The following is a 12798-nucleotide window of genomic DNA, read 5'->3' as shown; positions in this document are numbered from 1 at the left end:
ATTTGGTAGTTCATAGCATAAATACTGGGACTGTTGATCACAGTTACTATATATTTAAAGAGGCTGGGGGGGCAGTTTTCCATTTTATAATCTCTCTTACCTTTAATAGGAAGTTTAGCCTTGCCAGCTTCCTCCTTTGGTGTAGTTTTAGGCTCTGACATAAAATAGCAACAGCAGTATTAGATAATGAAGTCCAGTTTAAACTATTATCTATCTATCATCTATCTATCTATCTATCTATCTATCTATCTATCTATCTATCTATCTCTATCTCTATCTATCATCTATCTATCAGCTATTATTTCCTCAAAGTATTGCTTCTTCTTGCATTCATATTACTTCTGAGAAGTTGTGCATATTCAAATGAATGAATGAATGAATGGTTTAATTCGGCCTCATTTCTCTCCCTCGTGGTAATGGTCGTGTCATCCTCTTGGACCCTCAAGCCCTCCCGCTAAGTGTACCCATTTCCCCATCTGCTATCATTGAGTCCTGGGTGAAAGGTGTGTGGCAGAAACTGTATTGGGGTTATACATGTGCATGTTATTTAGGACAGTGCCCATTCAAGGTTTGGGCCCAAAATGTTGTTGCACTACAACTCCCTTCACCATTGATTAAGGTGGCTGGGAGTCCAACCACATCTGAAGACTCGACGTTGAAGAACACTGATAGCACAACAAGATATGATCCCTAAAGGTTCTTTAGTGAGTTGTGTATTGTAAATATTTTTGTGAGTAAGAACATTTAAACTCTCTCATGATTGTTGTGCTCATGATTACTCATACAAAAGTTAATAGAATTGTATACAACCCTGCTCTTGAATATATTACAGAATAATAATACAGTCCTGCCCTTGAATATATTACTGAAGTAATAGTCATACCTGCTTTCTTTCCAACCACTGGCGTTGTTAAAGGAGCTGCTTCAGGTTTGGGTTCTGCGGGAGGCTTAGGAGATTTTAGGGCTGTGGAAAAAGTTAATATATATATATATTTATTGAGGTTGCAATCCTCAACACACATACTAGGAAAGCCACACTGAGTTAAGTGGAGCTACTTCTGCAAAACAATGATTAACATTAAACAATACACATTTTAAAAAATCCTTTTAGTCTGCAATCCTACACATATTTACCTGGGAGTAAGTCCCATTGAAGACAATGGGGCTTACTTCTGAATAGATTTGAACTGCTAGTACTTCTTAGAATCGTGAAATAGATTTTCACCTGCCTTAGTTTCTTACAGAAACAGACAGTGGTATTAGCTGGGATGAAGCAAACTTGTTGGAATGAATCTTTAACAAGCAAAACATAAGCAGAACCCTACAGAATTCTCAAATGTGATTGCATAATTTACAAATGCTAAAATGTAAGCCGACAGTCTGATAAAACAAGGAGTTGTACCAGCACATAAGGGCATAGGGTGGGATTCAAAGAAGCTCATGTTATATTGGTGTTCCATTGATTTTATACTAACACCAGAGTTAACTAGATTGGAGGAAAATGGTCTATAATCAGTGGTTTCAAAATGTCCTACCTGTAGCAGGCTTTGGTTCAGGAATTGTGGCTGGTTTAGGCTCTGGCACTTTGAACAAAAAAAATTAACAAGTTGGTCAATCAATATTTTTTAAACAGAACATTGCAAAACCAACAAAATGCATAAAAATAGTTGGAGAGACAAACAGCACAGTTAACAGAAGCCTTAAAGACATTCATATACTACTTCAGGGGAACAGAACAGGCTTGAACCATATAAAGACAAATAAGAGGACATTTAATGAAGAAGAAGAAGAAGAAGAAATGACGAGGTACTGCATGAAGAATTAGGGAGCAGCTGGAAGAGCACAAAGATGGGAGCATTTATAGCTGGCTTGTTTTAAAGATTAGTGCAGCTCACAGACCAATATTCAAGATCAAATGCGGTTTTAGTTGTATAAGCGATTATGAGAGCACTGCATGTTTGTACCTTTTGCTGGTTCAGGCACAGGTTTTTCTTTTTCTTCCCTTTTCTTGAAAGCTGGGATCTCAGTTTTCTTCTTTTCAACCTCCGGCACTTAAAAAAAATATTTGTTTTATGCGGAAGCTGAATTCATATATTTTGACTTCCCTGATGCATTAATCGAGTTTATCCTGAGCCATGTAGCTGGTGTGATTTATTTAAAACAAATAAGAAATAAGTTCAAAGCCTGTCAAAACACTGTATGTGGCGAAGATGGACAGCTGGGACACAATAGCGATAATGCGGAAGACAGATCAAAACTATCAATTATAGAATATGTCAGATGTAGCTTTCTACAAGAGTTCTTACAAAGTGAAGACTGAAAAGACAGAGTGTGTCAAGGGGATGGGAGAGGGAAATGTGTTACATTACAGATTGTGTCCCCAAATTTCTGAATATTCCACATGGTTGGGATTTTTCTTTCCATGCTGAAGAACTATTCAAAATTCAGATGGTTTACTGTTCCAGATTCAGAAAGTATATGTGAATATGGGGATCTAAGAAGAGTCTCCTACTGCTTAACCTCATGGCAATCTGATTTTCGTTGTACCTTCAGGCTTCTTAATCTTTTCAAGAGGCTTGGGTGGAGCTTTGGGTTCCTTCTCTGGCTTAGGTTCTTCCTCTGGTTTCTTAACTGCTCTTGTGACTTTAAAAGAAAAACAATTTTCTTTCAAGAACAGTGTGATGAAGTGATGAGGAACTTTATTAATAAATGACATAGGCCAACAAATAGGCTTGGTTTTACATCTGGAGAATAGTGACCTCTCAAAGCTGATAAACTGATCACCACTTAAAATCTGCATGGTGTGATAATCTACAATCAAGTCTCCATTAAGAAGTCCTTTTTAGAATTGCAGGTGAAATCAAAGCACCAATTACTGTATATTCAAAAGCAAAAGCAACAACAGCTTTCTTTATGTTGCAAATAATGTAGACACCTTAGAACTTCCAACTGTCTGGGAGCTTCCAGCATCAGCTATGGTTGCTAGTAGAGCTTTCTGCCTAGAATTGACATGTCTAGAACTAGCATTTTCTTTGCACAAGCAAAGGAGTTAACCTGCTTGAGGAAATTGTTTATGGGCTTCTCGAGATCCTATAGTTGGATGCAAGAAGAAGCTGAAGTGTCTTAGCTGTTGGAGTCAGACCTCACAATGTGGCGTTAGGACTGGAATATCACAGCAGTGGGGTCCTGCGGTTTTTGAAAAAAGCAACACGGCTAAATTACCTTTTTTCAAAACAACTTCTTCTTTAGGTGGTGGAGGGGGAGGCTCAGGTGTGGGTCTCCGTGGCTTCAGTCCAGGTGCTTAAAATGATATTAATTTCAGAATAAGCGTATATGCAATCATCTCCATTGGCATTTAAAACTGAAAAACCTCCTATTATAAGAGAGCTGTACCTTTCAGTTCCATTTGAATGATCACAAAACATGGAGAAATTCGTTACTTTACTTTACTTTTCTCTTTGTTAAGTTTGGTCCTCTCTTCCAAAGATACTTTATTTCAGAAGGAGTTCTTTAAAAAACTAAAACAACCACCACGATTTTTGTTGCTAAACTTTAATTTTTGACTTTAACTTTAGTATATACAGTGGTACTTCAGTTTTCGATCATAATCCGTTCCAGAAGACTGTTCGACTTCTGAAACAATCGGAAACTGAGGCACAAAGGGCAGCCTGAAAAATCAATGGAGAAACTTGGGGGGGGGGGGACTCAGTGGAATCCATTTGACTTCTGAGGCACATACAAAAACGGAAGCATTTACTTCAAGGTTTTCGGCGGTTGAAAACCAAAATGTTTGGCTTCTGAGAAGATCGAAAACTGAGGTGCCACTGTATAATATTGTTAGTCATGAAAGTAAGGCCATGATGAAGAAGCCACAGAAGACTCCATCCGAAATGAAAGTATGCTTCAGTAAAAAGAAAATAGATAAAAAAGTGAATCAAGTTGAACATAAAACAACCACAGGAAGTCACACATGGAAACGGAATGAAAAATATACTACTTTGTGAAATATACTAAAAACTACAATCTAGTGCTCTTTAAGACGAGAACAAGACACAAGGGTCTGTGAGCAACTTACCACATAGTGGCTGCTTGGACTGGGGAAGGGCCTTATTAGGATACATGCAGCCTGAAGACTTTACATTGCTTACTTTGGTTCTAGCATATCTGATCATACAAAAATTTGCTTTCACTGGATCTATATATACTTAGCAGAGAGGACATCCACTTCTGTTGAAATTTTAATAGATTGTGTAGCCACAATGTTCCTTCTTGACTTATTATAAAGACCCTATAATCAAGTTTTTCCCTGTGAATTTTGTGTGAAACTATTATTATAAAAGTGTGTGTGGTGGTGAGGTGGAATCTTGTTTTGGAAAGAGGATCTGTTTCCCTCTGTCTTGAGATGGTGGGAAAAGAACAGATTTTTCAAAAGTAAATGCAATTCTTGTAGGACCAAATATTACTTAGGTGATACACTTTGAAATATTGAACTACGTTTGATCTTTTCATTATGCTGTATAAGGTCAGAATATTGCAAAATGTGAGATGTGGAGTAATATTTTCTAAACCTTAAAAAAGCTACATATAGTTGTTTATTTTGATACTGATTTTCATTAGGAAATAATAAATCTTCCTCCCTGTCTATAATGCTTTGAGTTCCATTTTCTCTACCCTTAATTCTGAATGCTAGCTATATTACATCCATGCTTGACACATGCATTTTCAAATAACTAAATACAATCCAAAGAACTATAAAACAAGTTCCACACACTCAGTAGGACTCTGGACTTCTGAATCTCAGACAGCAAACAAACATGCCACACTTTGACTGGTGTTTGAAACTCAGAAGAGTTTCAAAAGCAGTTTGTGAGGTGACATCGTCGTCATCATTTGTTAAATTTATAACCTTTCCTTCCTCCTGAGGGAGCCCAGGGCAGCAAACACACAAAAGACAAAACAATTAATTCATCTAAAAACACCCAATACAATTCCAATACAGATGCAGACTGGGAAAGATCTCTATTTAAAAGGCTTGTTGAAAGAGGAAGATCTTCAGTAGGTACCAAAAAGGCAACAGAGACATCACTTGTCTAATGTTTAATAGGACAGAATTCCAATGGGTAGGTGCCAAGACACTTGAGGCCTGATTCCTACATTATGTGGAACAAAGCTCTTGGTAAGATGGTATCTGAAGGAAGCTCTCTATCTGCAAAGCACAGTGACTGATTGAATGTAATGGGAGGTTTTCTACACCATGCATAAGGCCTTAGAGCACAGGTAAAATTAACTGTCTGGATTGCAAACCCTAATTACAAATTTAGAAACAATAAAAAAATGAAAACCATCAGTGAGTAGGGACATTAGACTGAAAACCATTCAGACAACATTAAGTTAGACTTACATTAATATATTAACAGCGCAATCCTATACACACCTACTCAAAAGTAAGTTTAATCAGGCTTACTCCCAGGTGAGTGGGAATAGGATGGCAGCCTAAAGTCCACACTTTCAAAGAACATTATTATGTGTCAATAGGCATTAGTTATAAAACTGGGGCTTAGTAAAAGTTGTTAAATACTGTTGGGGTTGCTGCTGATACCTTTAAGCTGAACCTTTTCCTCCTTAACCTCCTCTTTTGGTGGGAAAGGTACACGGGGTTTGGGTTTTTCAGGTATCTTCTTCTCCGGTTCTGGTTCTTTAAATGATATTGCGGTAGATTCAGTGCTAATGTAATTATACTATATAAACCTCAGATGTAAACCATCTAATGTAACAAAGGAAATAAACTGCTTTTATAGACTCCATTCGTAAAACTCCCAGTAATGCAAGTGCCAAAATAAACAACTCAGCTCAAAATATCTGATGGCCCATAGGTTCAAGAAAGTTTTTGAAAAAGTCATTAGTAAACTTCCAAGTCAATTAAGAGGGAAAGGTGTTTACATGGTCAAAGATAATGGGAATCACCAACACAGTTACAGAAAGCAATACAACGTAGGAAATACACGCATACAAACACACACACAAAAATAACAAAACAAAACATACTGGAGTGTACACATCACGGAACAAACACACCTAATTCTTACTCAGCAAGATGGAGATGGTACAAAAGAAATTGGTATATTTCATTCACACTTTAGTATATACCTTCATCTGGAATTATCTCCTCTGTTTCTGGAATAGGAACAGGTGCTGGTTCTTCCGGTTCAATTTCCTCTGTAACTTCTGGCTCTTTAAAGAATATCGACAACGAAGATAAGATTGCCATTTAAAATATCAAATGGCAAGAAGAATTGGAGACATGTTGCACAAAATAGCGGGGACATTATTACAACATACACATTCACAGACAAACACACCAGTGTCACAGTGTATTTTTTTACATAAATGGATGGAAGGCCCTTAAATGGATGCTTTCGTAAACAGAAATTGCATCAGGCCTCTGGGAACCCTCTGCAGCCCTCTGCACAAAGGCCTATATATTCTGCATTTGATGGGGCTTTTGAAAAGTGTATGTCCAGATTATATTCACACATATTTTAAAGAAGGATTGTTGCCATCAGATTCCCAGATTTATATATATGTGTGTATACACACACACACACACACACACACACATACACATACATGTGTTTTTCCCCTTCAAAGAAGTTGGGCAGCTTTGATGGCCTGATAAGGTCCAATTTTGTACAAAGCAACTATTTGATGCAGCTGCGTTTCATTCAAATGTTCACAATTCAAATCCCTCAACATAAAGACTACAGCTACAGTTCTGGTGTGAAATCTAAGAATCCCCTGCCAACTCCTGAGGGCTCAATCCAGATTGTTGAATTGAAGCACTGCAGCACATCATTGGTCAAATGTGCCTCTGGGACCATGGGATCAATAAAAATTTGTGCCAAAGCCCCAGGTAGATTTGCTGCTGCTGGACAAAAAAGGAAAGAGCCCTCCTTCTGATTTCTCCCTAAGGCCCCTATAAATGAGGCCAGTACTAAAATTGCAGCCAGAAGGAGTGCAACACCACACAGCATAAAGATGGCAAAAAGGCCAAAGCCAATTTGTGCAAAAGGAGATAATTGAAGTATTAGCTTCAGTCTTTTACAGCAAATCAAGATTCTAAGCGTGGGTTTTCCACCGTTAGAATTGCTTGCAGCCATTAAAGGATGTAGCTTTAAATCCGTAATAAGGTAGAAAGGCAGACTGTTAACTTTCAACAGATGGACATCATAAAGAACAGACAGAGTCCTCTACCACCACCACCCCGCCTTACATATACATACAGGACCACATAAAATGTAAGACCAAACAAAGCGGACATAGCAGTCTGGATAAGAATGACGTCGTGATTAATAGGGAGAGCTACCTTCTGCAGGCAGAGGTTCCGGCTTTTTAGGAACAGCAAGAGGGGCCTCGTCTTCTGGCACTTTCTTAGGAACTTCAGGGACTTCAAGAAATTTTAATTAGTTTTACTTTCATGTAGGTAAAACAAACAAGGCATTAAAAGCAAAAGCGGAGCTGCTGAAGGTATTGAAGTTACCTATTGTGTTTGGACACAAACACTCCCTCACCCCCATCCCCACCCAAGTTAGGCTCAGCCTGTCATTTATACACATTAGTACGATTTACAAATCCAACAGCTGAACCAAACGCAGCAAGCAAGATAATGATTTTCTCTGTGAATGATAAAAGTACCTTTTGTGGGAGGAGCTTCTGGTTTTTTAAGTGCAGCAGCTGGTTTTTTCTTTTCGGGAACAACTTTCTTGGGCTCTTCAGGCACTTTAAAGATAATATTTCTATTTTTACTTTGAGAATTATTGAAGTAAGAGGTACCAAGATGTTAAGAAGAGGAACGAAGAATTATCAAAAGCAAGATTAATGCTACAGACAGATACATAGACGTACATCGTATCTAGAGACATATAGACTTCGTATTATACATACAGAGTTTGTATCATAAAACGAACACTAGGTTATTTCAGTCAAGCAAAAACTATAGGAGAGACAGTACAGAAGAAGAGAGTATTTTAAGAAGAACAAAGAAATTTTCTTCTTTAGGTGTGGACATATACCTTTAGCTGGTGGCGGTTTGACTTTTTTAGCCACAGGAACTGGTACTTTCTTTTCTGGGACAGCTTTCTTGGATACCTCAGGCACTTTAAAGATATTAGTTGGTTTGTTAAAAGACAGGGAAAAAATAGATCCATCAACCCACAGGCACATCAGACATCACCTTCATTCAGCTTCAAATGAATAATTCTTCCTGAATCTGTTTCCATTCATACATTTAAGTTTTTTTTTTACTTTCACGTCAATTAATAATGGAAATTTCAGATTCTTGCAGGCCTAAGCAAATTGCTTTGCAGAATCAGAAAGAACCTTTCTCTCTTTCACACACCCACACACCAATGTATACACACAACAACTTTGTTTACAAGAGCAGTTTTTTGAATTGCTCTGCAGAAAGTTGGCAAAGCAACGCTTGTCAACATTCTGCTTTAAGGAAGACATACTCTTTGTACTGGAAAAGATTATGCCATATACCTTTTGCTGGTTTCTTAGGTACTTCCGTAGGCTCTCCAGGAGCAGCAATGACTTCTGGTTCCTCAGGAGCAGCTCTAGGTGCTTCAAGTGCAAGAATGTCCTCAGACCCCTCAATGACGTATTGTTCTTCCTCTTCCAACTCATAAGCTGCAGCGCTCTCAGGTTCCCCAAAAGCAGTTATGGCCTCTATGTCTTGGTGGACAGAAACATGTTGCCGCTCTCTCTTTCCAATAAAAGTCTGCACCTCTCGTTCCTCTTCATGCTCCTCGGGCTCTTTAGCTGGTGGTGGGCGTTCTGGTTTTTTGAACAAGGGTTCGGGCTTCTTGGGCGGTGCTGCAAGCTCTGGTTTTTTAGGCACAGCAGCAGGTTTCGGCTTTTTCGTCACCACGACGTGTTCCAGTTTCTTGGGAGGAGCTTCGGGTTCAGGTTTCTTAGGCGCAGCAACAGGCTTGGGTTTTTTGGGCACAAGAGCAGGCTTAGGTTCCTCAGGAGCAGCAACGACTTGGGGTTCCTCAGGGACAGCAACAGGCTCAGGTCCTGTAAGGGAAACGATGTCCTCGGACCCCTCAATGACGTATTGTTCTTCCTCTTCCATCTCATAAGCTGCAGCGCTCTCAGGTTCCTCAAAAGGAGTTATGGCCTCTATGTCTAGGTGGACGGAAACATGTTGTCGCTCTCTCTTTCCAATAAAAGTCTGCACCTCTCGTTCCTCTTCGTGCTCTTCAATCTCTTTAGCTGGTGGTGGGCGTTCTGGCTTTTTAAACAAGGGTTCTGGCTTCTGAGGCTCTGGTTTTTTAGGTACAGGAGCAAGTTTCGGCTTTTTAGGCACTGCAATAGGTTCTGGTTTCTTGGGTGCAGCCGCAGGTTCTGGCTTTTTAGCTACAGCAGTAGGCTTCGGCTTTTTTGGCACAATAGCAGGTTTCGTTTCTTCTGGAGCAGCAACGGCTTCTGGTTCTTCTGGGACAGCTTCGGGTCCTTCAAGTGAAATAATCTCCTCTGATTCCTCAATAAAGTATTGCTCAGGCTCTGTGATCTCAAAAGCCGAAGCACTCTCGGGTTCTTCAAGTGCAGCTATAGCCTCTATGTCCTGGTAGACAGAAACATGTGTTCGCTCTCTGTACCCAACAATCGTTTGCACCTCTCGTTCTTCTTCATATTCCAAGGTCTCTTTAGCAGGTGGGCGTTCTGGTTTCTTAAGTACAGCCTTTGGTGGTTTCGGCACGGCTGCAGCTTCTGGTTTCTTAGGGACAATGGTAGGCTTGGGTTTCTTAGGCACAATAGCAGGTTCATGTTCTTCGGCAACAACAGTGACGACTTCTTCTTCATATTCAACAGTGACTTTTTCTTCTTCATAAACACTAATGGTCTCTTCTTCAGACACAGCAAAGCGTTCTGGTTCTTTAGGTAAAACAAGAGTTACTTTTTAAACTGGCACAGTTTTCCGAAGTACTTTGGGTGCTTAAAAGAGATTAGTTTTACTTTTAAGAAGGGGCAAAAGATATATAGCTAATATGAAGAAGACTGAAACATAATGCACAATTATAACAAAATCAGCAATTGTGTGTTTGCATACTAGGACACAGAGAAAGCAGTCGTGATGAAGTTCAGCACAGCTAAGCACTTTTTCTCTCACACACTGGACTGAACCAACAGTATTGTTTACAAAAGAAATTTTAAGCAACGGAGCACAGACAGAACAAGAATCTCCCAGACATCTGCTTTAAACACCTGCATCAAAACCACATTCTTTATAACTGCATTAATGCTGAAATGTACCTTTAACAGGAGGAGGTTCTGGTTCCTTAAGAACAGGCTTTTTAAGCACGGGAGTTGGTTCTTTCTCTTCGACGACAGCCTTCTTGGGCACTTCTGGCACTTTAAAGATATTAGTTAATGCTTACTATTGAATTTTGAAAGCACAATGAAATGTAAAAGATGGGAAAATGTCAAAGCTCGAGATGTAAGGTGAGGGGGCATGCATGCTTTTGTGCCCAGAATCTTGTAACAACAAACTACCATGAAGTACAACCCACTTGTACCACCAGTAGAACTATGAGGATGGAATTGCTAGGCACAGAAAGCTACTCAAAAGAATGCATGACATAGACTCATAAGGATATCCAAAGATGATCAATGATCAAGAGAATAAGAAAAGGATGTTTTTCGCTTCAAGATTTGATCAGATATAACATATACCTTTAGGTGTTGGTGGTTCTTTCTTTTTGAGCGTAGGGACCTTCTCTTCAGGCACAGGTTTCTTGGGCACCTCTGGCACTTTAAAGATATTTGATTGTTTTACTATTATTAATTCTAAATGCAACGTGCAAGATTATGAGATCAAGAAACCGTGAGACACAAAACATGACGATATACAACATTATCTACTACATAACATTGAAGATCTATCCCAGCCTCTCGCTTTTCTCTTTCATTAAAACAATCACTAATTCAGACAATACAGATAGAAAACAAGGGTATCAAATACAAACAAAGAAAATGCATTTACAATCCCACTGTGACAAGATAGTATTACATCCCCACTCCTCATAAACAGTAAATCTGTAAAAAAGATTGGAGTGGTTTTAGTCTTGGTTATATTTCTTGATTACTGATGACTATATATGAACTGATAAATATTTCATAAATATTTTCTTCTGGGCCATCATATATTCCTAAGGTGTTCTCCTTAATTCTCAAAACCCAATGATATACTCAAACTGATGGTAAAATCCAAATACATATTAATAGGATGTTCACATTAACATCCAATGACTTGAATGGATAATGAATAAGTTTATGCCTTTGACAAGAATTTTGCCACCTTCTTGGAAGATGACACAACACAACTGGAAGTTTACCTGTCTTCTTTGGCCTGTTGATATTTTGTATTTTGATTTATTGTTGACATGCATTGCCTAGGCATACCACCAACTTCTTTGCGACCCACCAAGCTCAATGCAACCTAAATGTCACTGGCAGCTCATAAACATCTGGCTTTTCTTACTCAATGTGATCAAAAAGACTATAAAAATGTATCTGTTTGATACGCATTTGGATTACATGTTACTTTGGGCATAATCCAGTTAAAGTTTTAAGCACTGTGCTTAATCCCTCCATTGAAATTAATGGGACATGCATAAACTTCCTGCTCATGTATAGTCAGAAGGAAGTCCCATGGTGTACAATGAACTTTTTTCTCAGATGTGTACATAGGACTGTAGCCCTAAAAGTGCTTAGCTTCACCTGGATTGTGTCTAATAAATGCCACATTTCAATGGGAAGTAATAAATGAAGGAACTGAAGGCATGGGAGCAAGGCAAAAACTGGAATCCTGCTCCATTTAAAACCCATGGGAGTTTTACCACTGATTCTATATAAGCAGCATTGCACCCAAATATTTTGACTATGATTATTTCAGAATTGACAAATACCTTTAGCAGGGGGAGGTTCTGGTTTCTTTGGTACTTTTTCTTCTGGGACAATTTTCTTGGGCACTTCAGGCACTTAAAAGATATTAGTTTTGAATGTGTGATTGTCAAAGATATAAAAGATTTGAAAACAATAAACACAAAACTTGAAAACAGTGACAAAAACGATATTCAAATACAATTTTCTCCTCCTCTCCACAAACGCAGACAGTATATTTTCTTTATTTTCATGCTATATCCCTAGTTTGTTTTTGTTTTTGTTAAATGAGTCCTCCTTCCCTTTCCTGAGAAGTTATGCAGATCTTTGTAAAGTGTGGCAGTTTAATTGCCATCCTATTTCTTTGTCCTTCTGTTAAATTATCACAGTCAATGGAAGATGAGCATAGGATTAGTAAGGGATGCAGATGCTTCCTGGTACATTCTCATTTGAATTTTCCTTAAGTATATGAACTACACAGATTATTTTTCAGTAAATTTCTGTTGCCAGGGTTGCTGAAAGTAAATAGGTCAACAGCCTGGATGGCAGATCACTCACCAAGAGCTAAGAGTAAGCTAATAAACAAATTATTTTTTAAAATAGGCTGAAAGCCTTCTGGATATCTCACATGAAGAAGACATGTTGTACATCATCAGAGAAAACAAGGAACACAAAGTACAACAAACACATCAGAATAAGAAGATGCTTCCATGTGACCACAATAATGTTGACATGTACCTTTAGCTGGTGGAGCTTCTGGTTCAGGCGGTTTCTTTTCTGGAACGACTTTCTTGGGAACTTCTGGCACTTTAAAAGACATTGGTCAGTTTTAATGTCCGAGTTATTTATTTA

At 38.6% G+C, this 12798-nt stretch overlaps 1 protein-coding gene across 43 annotated transcripts in view; it reads right to left on the bottom strand.

The window, feature by feature from the left end:
* TTN (titin) overlaps positions 1-12798 on the bottom strand; it is a 284957-nt gene that overhangs the window by 114948 nt on the left and 157211 nt on the right. For 33 of the 43 annotated variants that reach the window (XM_081902051.1, XM_081902060.1, XM_081902074.1 and 30 more), the window contains 16 exons: positions 12685-12753; positions 11973-12044; positions 10738-10815; positions 10318-10416; positions 8542-9939; positions 8070-8153; positions 7693-7776; positions 7364-7444; positions 6148-6231; positions 5600-5695; positions 3223-3300; positions 2548-2643; positions 1965-2051; positions 1536-1583; positions 884-964; positions 101-154 (listed from right to left, as the gene is read on the bottom strand). In XM_081902051.1, coding sequence (XP_081758177.1) covers positions 101-154; positions 884-964; positions 1536-1583; positions 1965-2051; positions 2548-2643; positions 3223-3300; positions 5600-5695; positions 6148-6231; positions 7364-7444; positions 7693-7776; positions 8070-8153; positions 8542-9939; positions 10318-10416; positions 10738-10815; positions 11973-12044; positions 12685-12753 — 2589 coding nt within the window. The remainder of the gene's footprint in view (positions 1-100; positions 155-883; positions 965-1535; positions 1584-1964; positions 2052-2547; positions 2644-3222; positions 3301-5599; positions 5696-6147; positions 6232-7363; positions 7445-7692; positions 7777-8069; positions 8154-8541; positions 9940-10317; positions 10417-10737; positions 10816-11972; positions 12045-12684; positions 12754-12798) is intronic. The other 10 variants (XM_081902090.1, XM_081902084.1, XM_081902081.1 and 7 more) reach the window with 10 other exon arrangements.

This window comes from Podarcis melisellensis, assembly GCF_964234715.1.
Source record: "Podarcis melisellensis genome assembly, chromosome: 1".
NCBI lineage: Eukaryota > Metazoa > Chordata > Lepidosauria > Squamata > Lacertidae > Podarcis > Podarcis melisellensis.
This window is presented reverse-complemented; position numbering and strand designations above follow the sequence as displayed.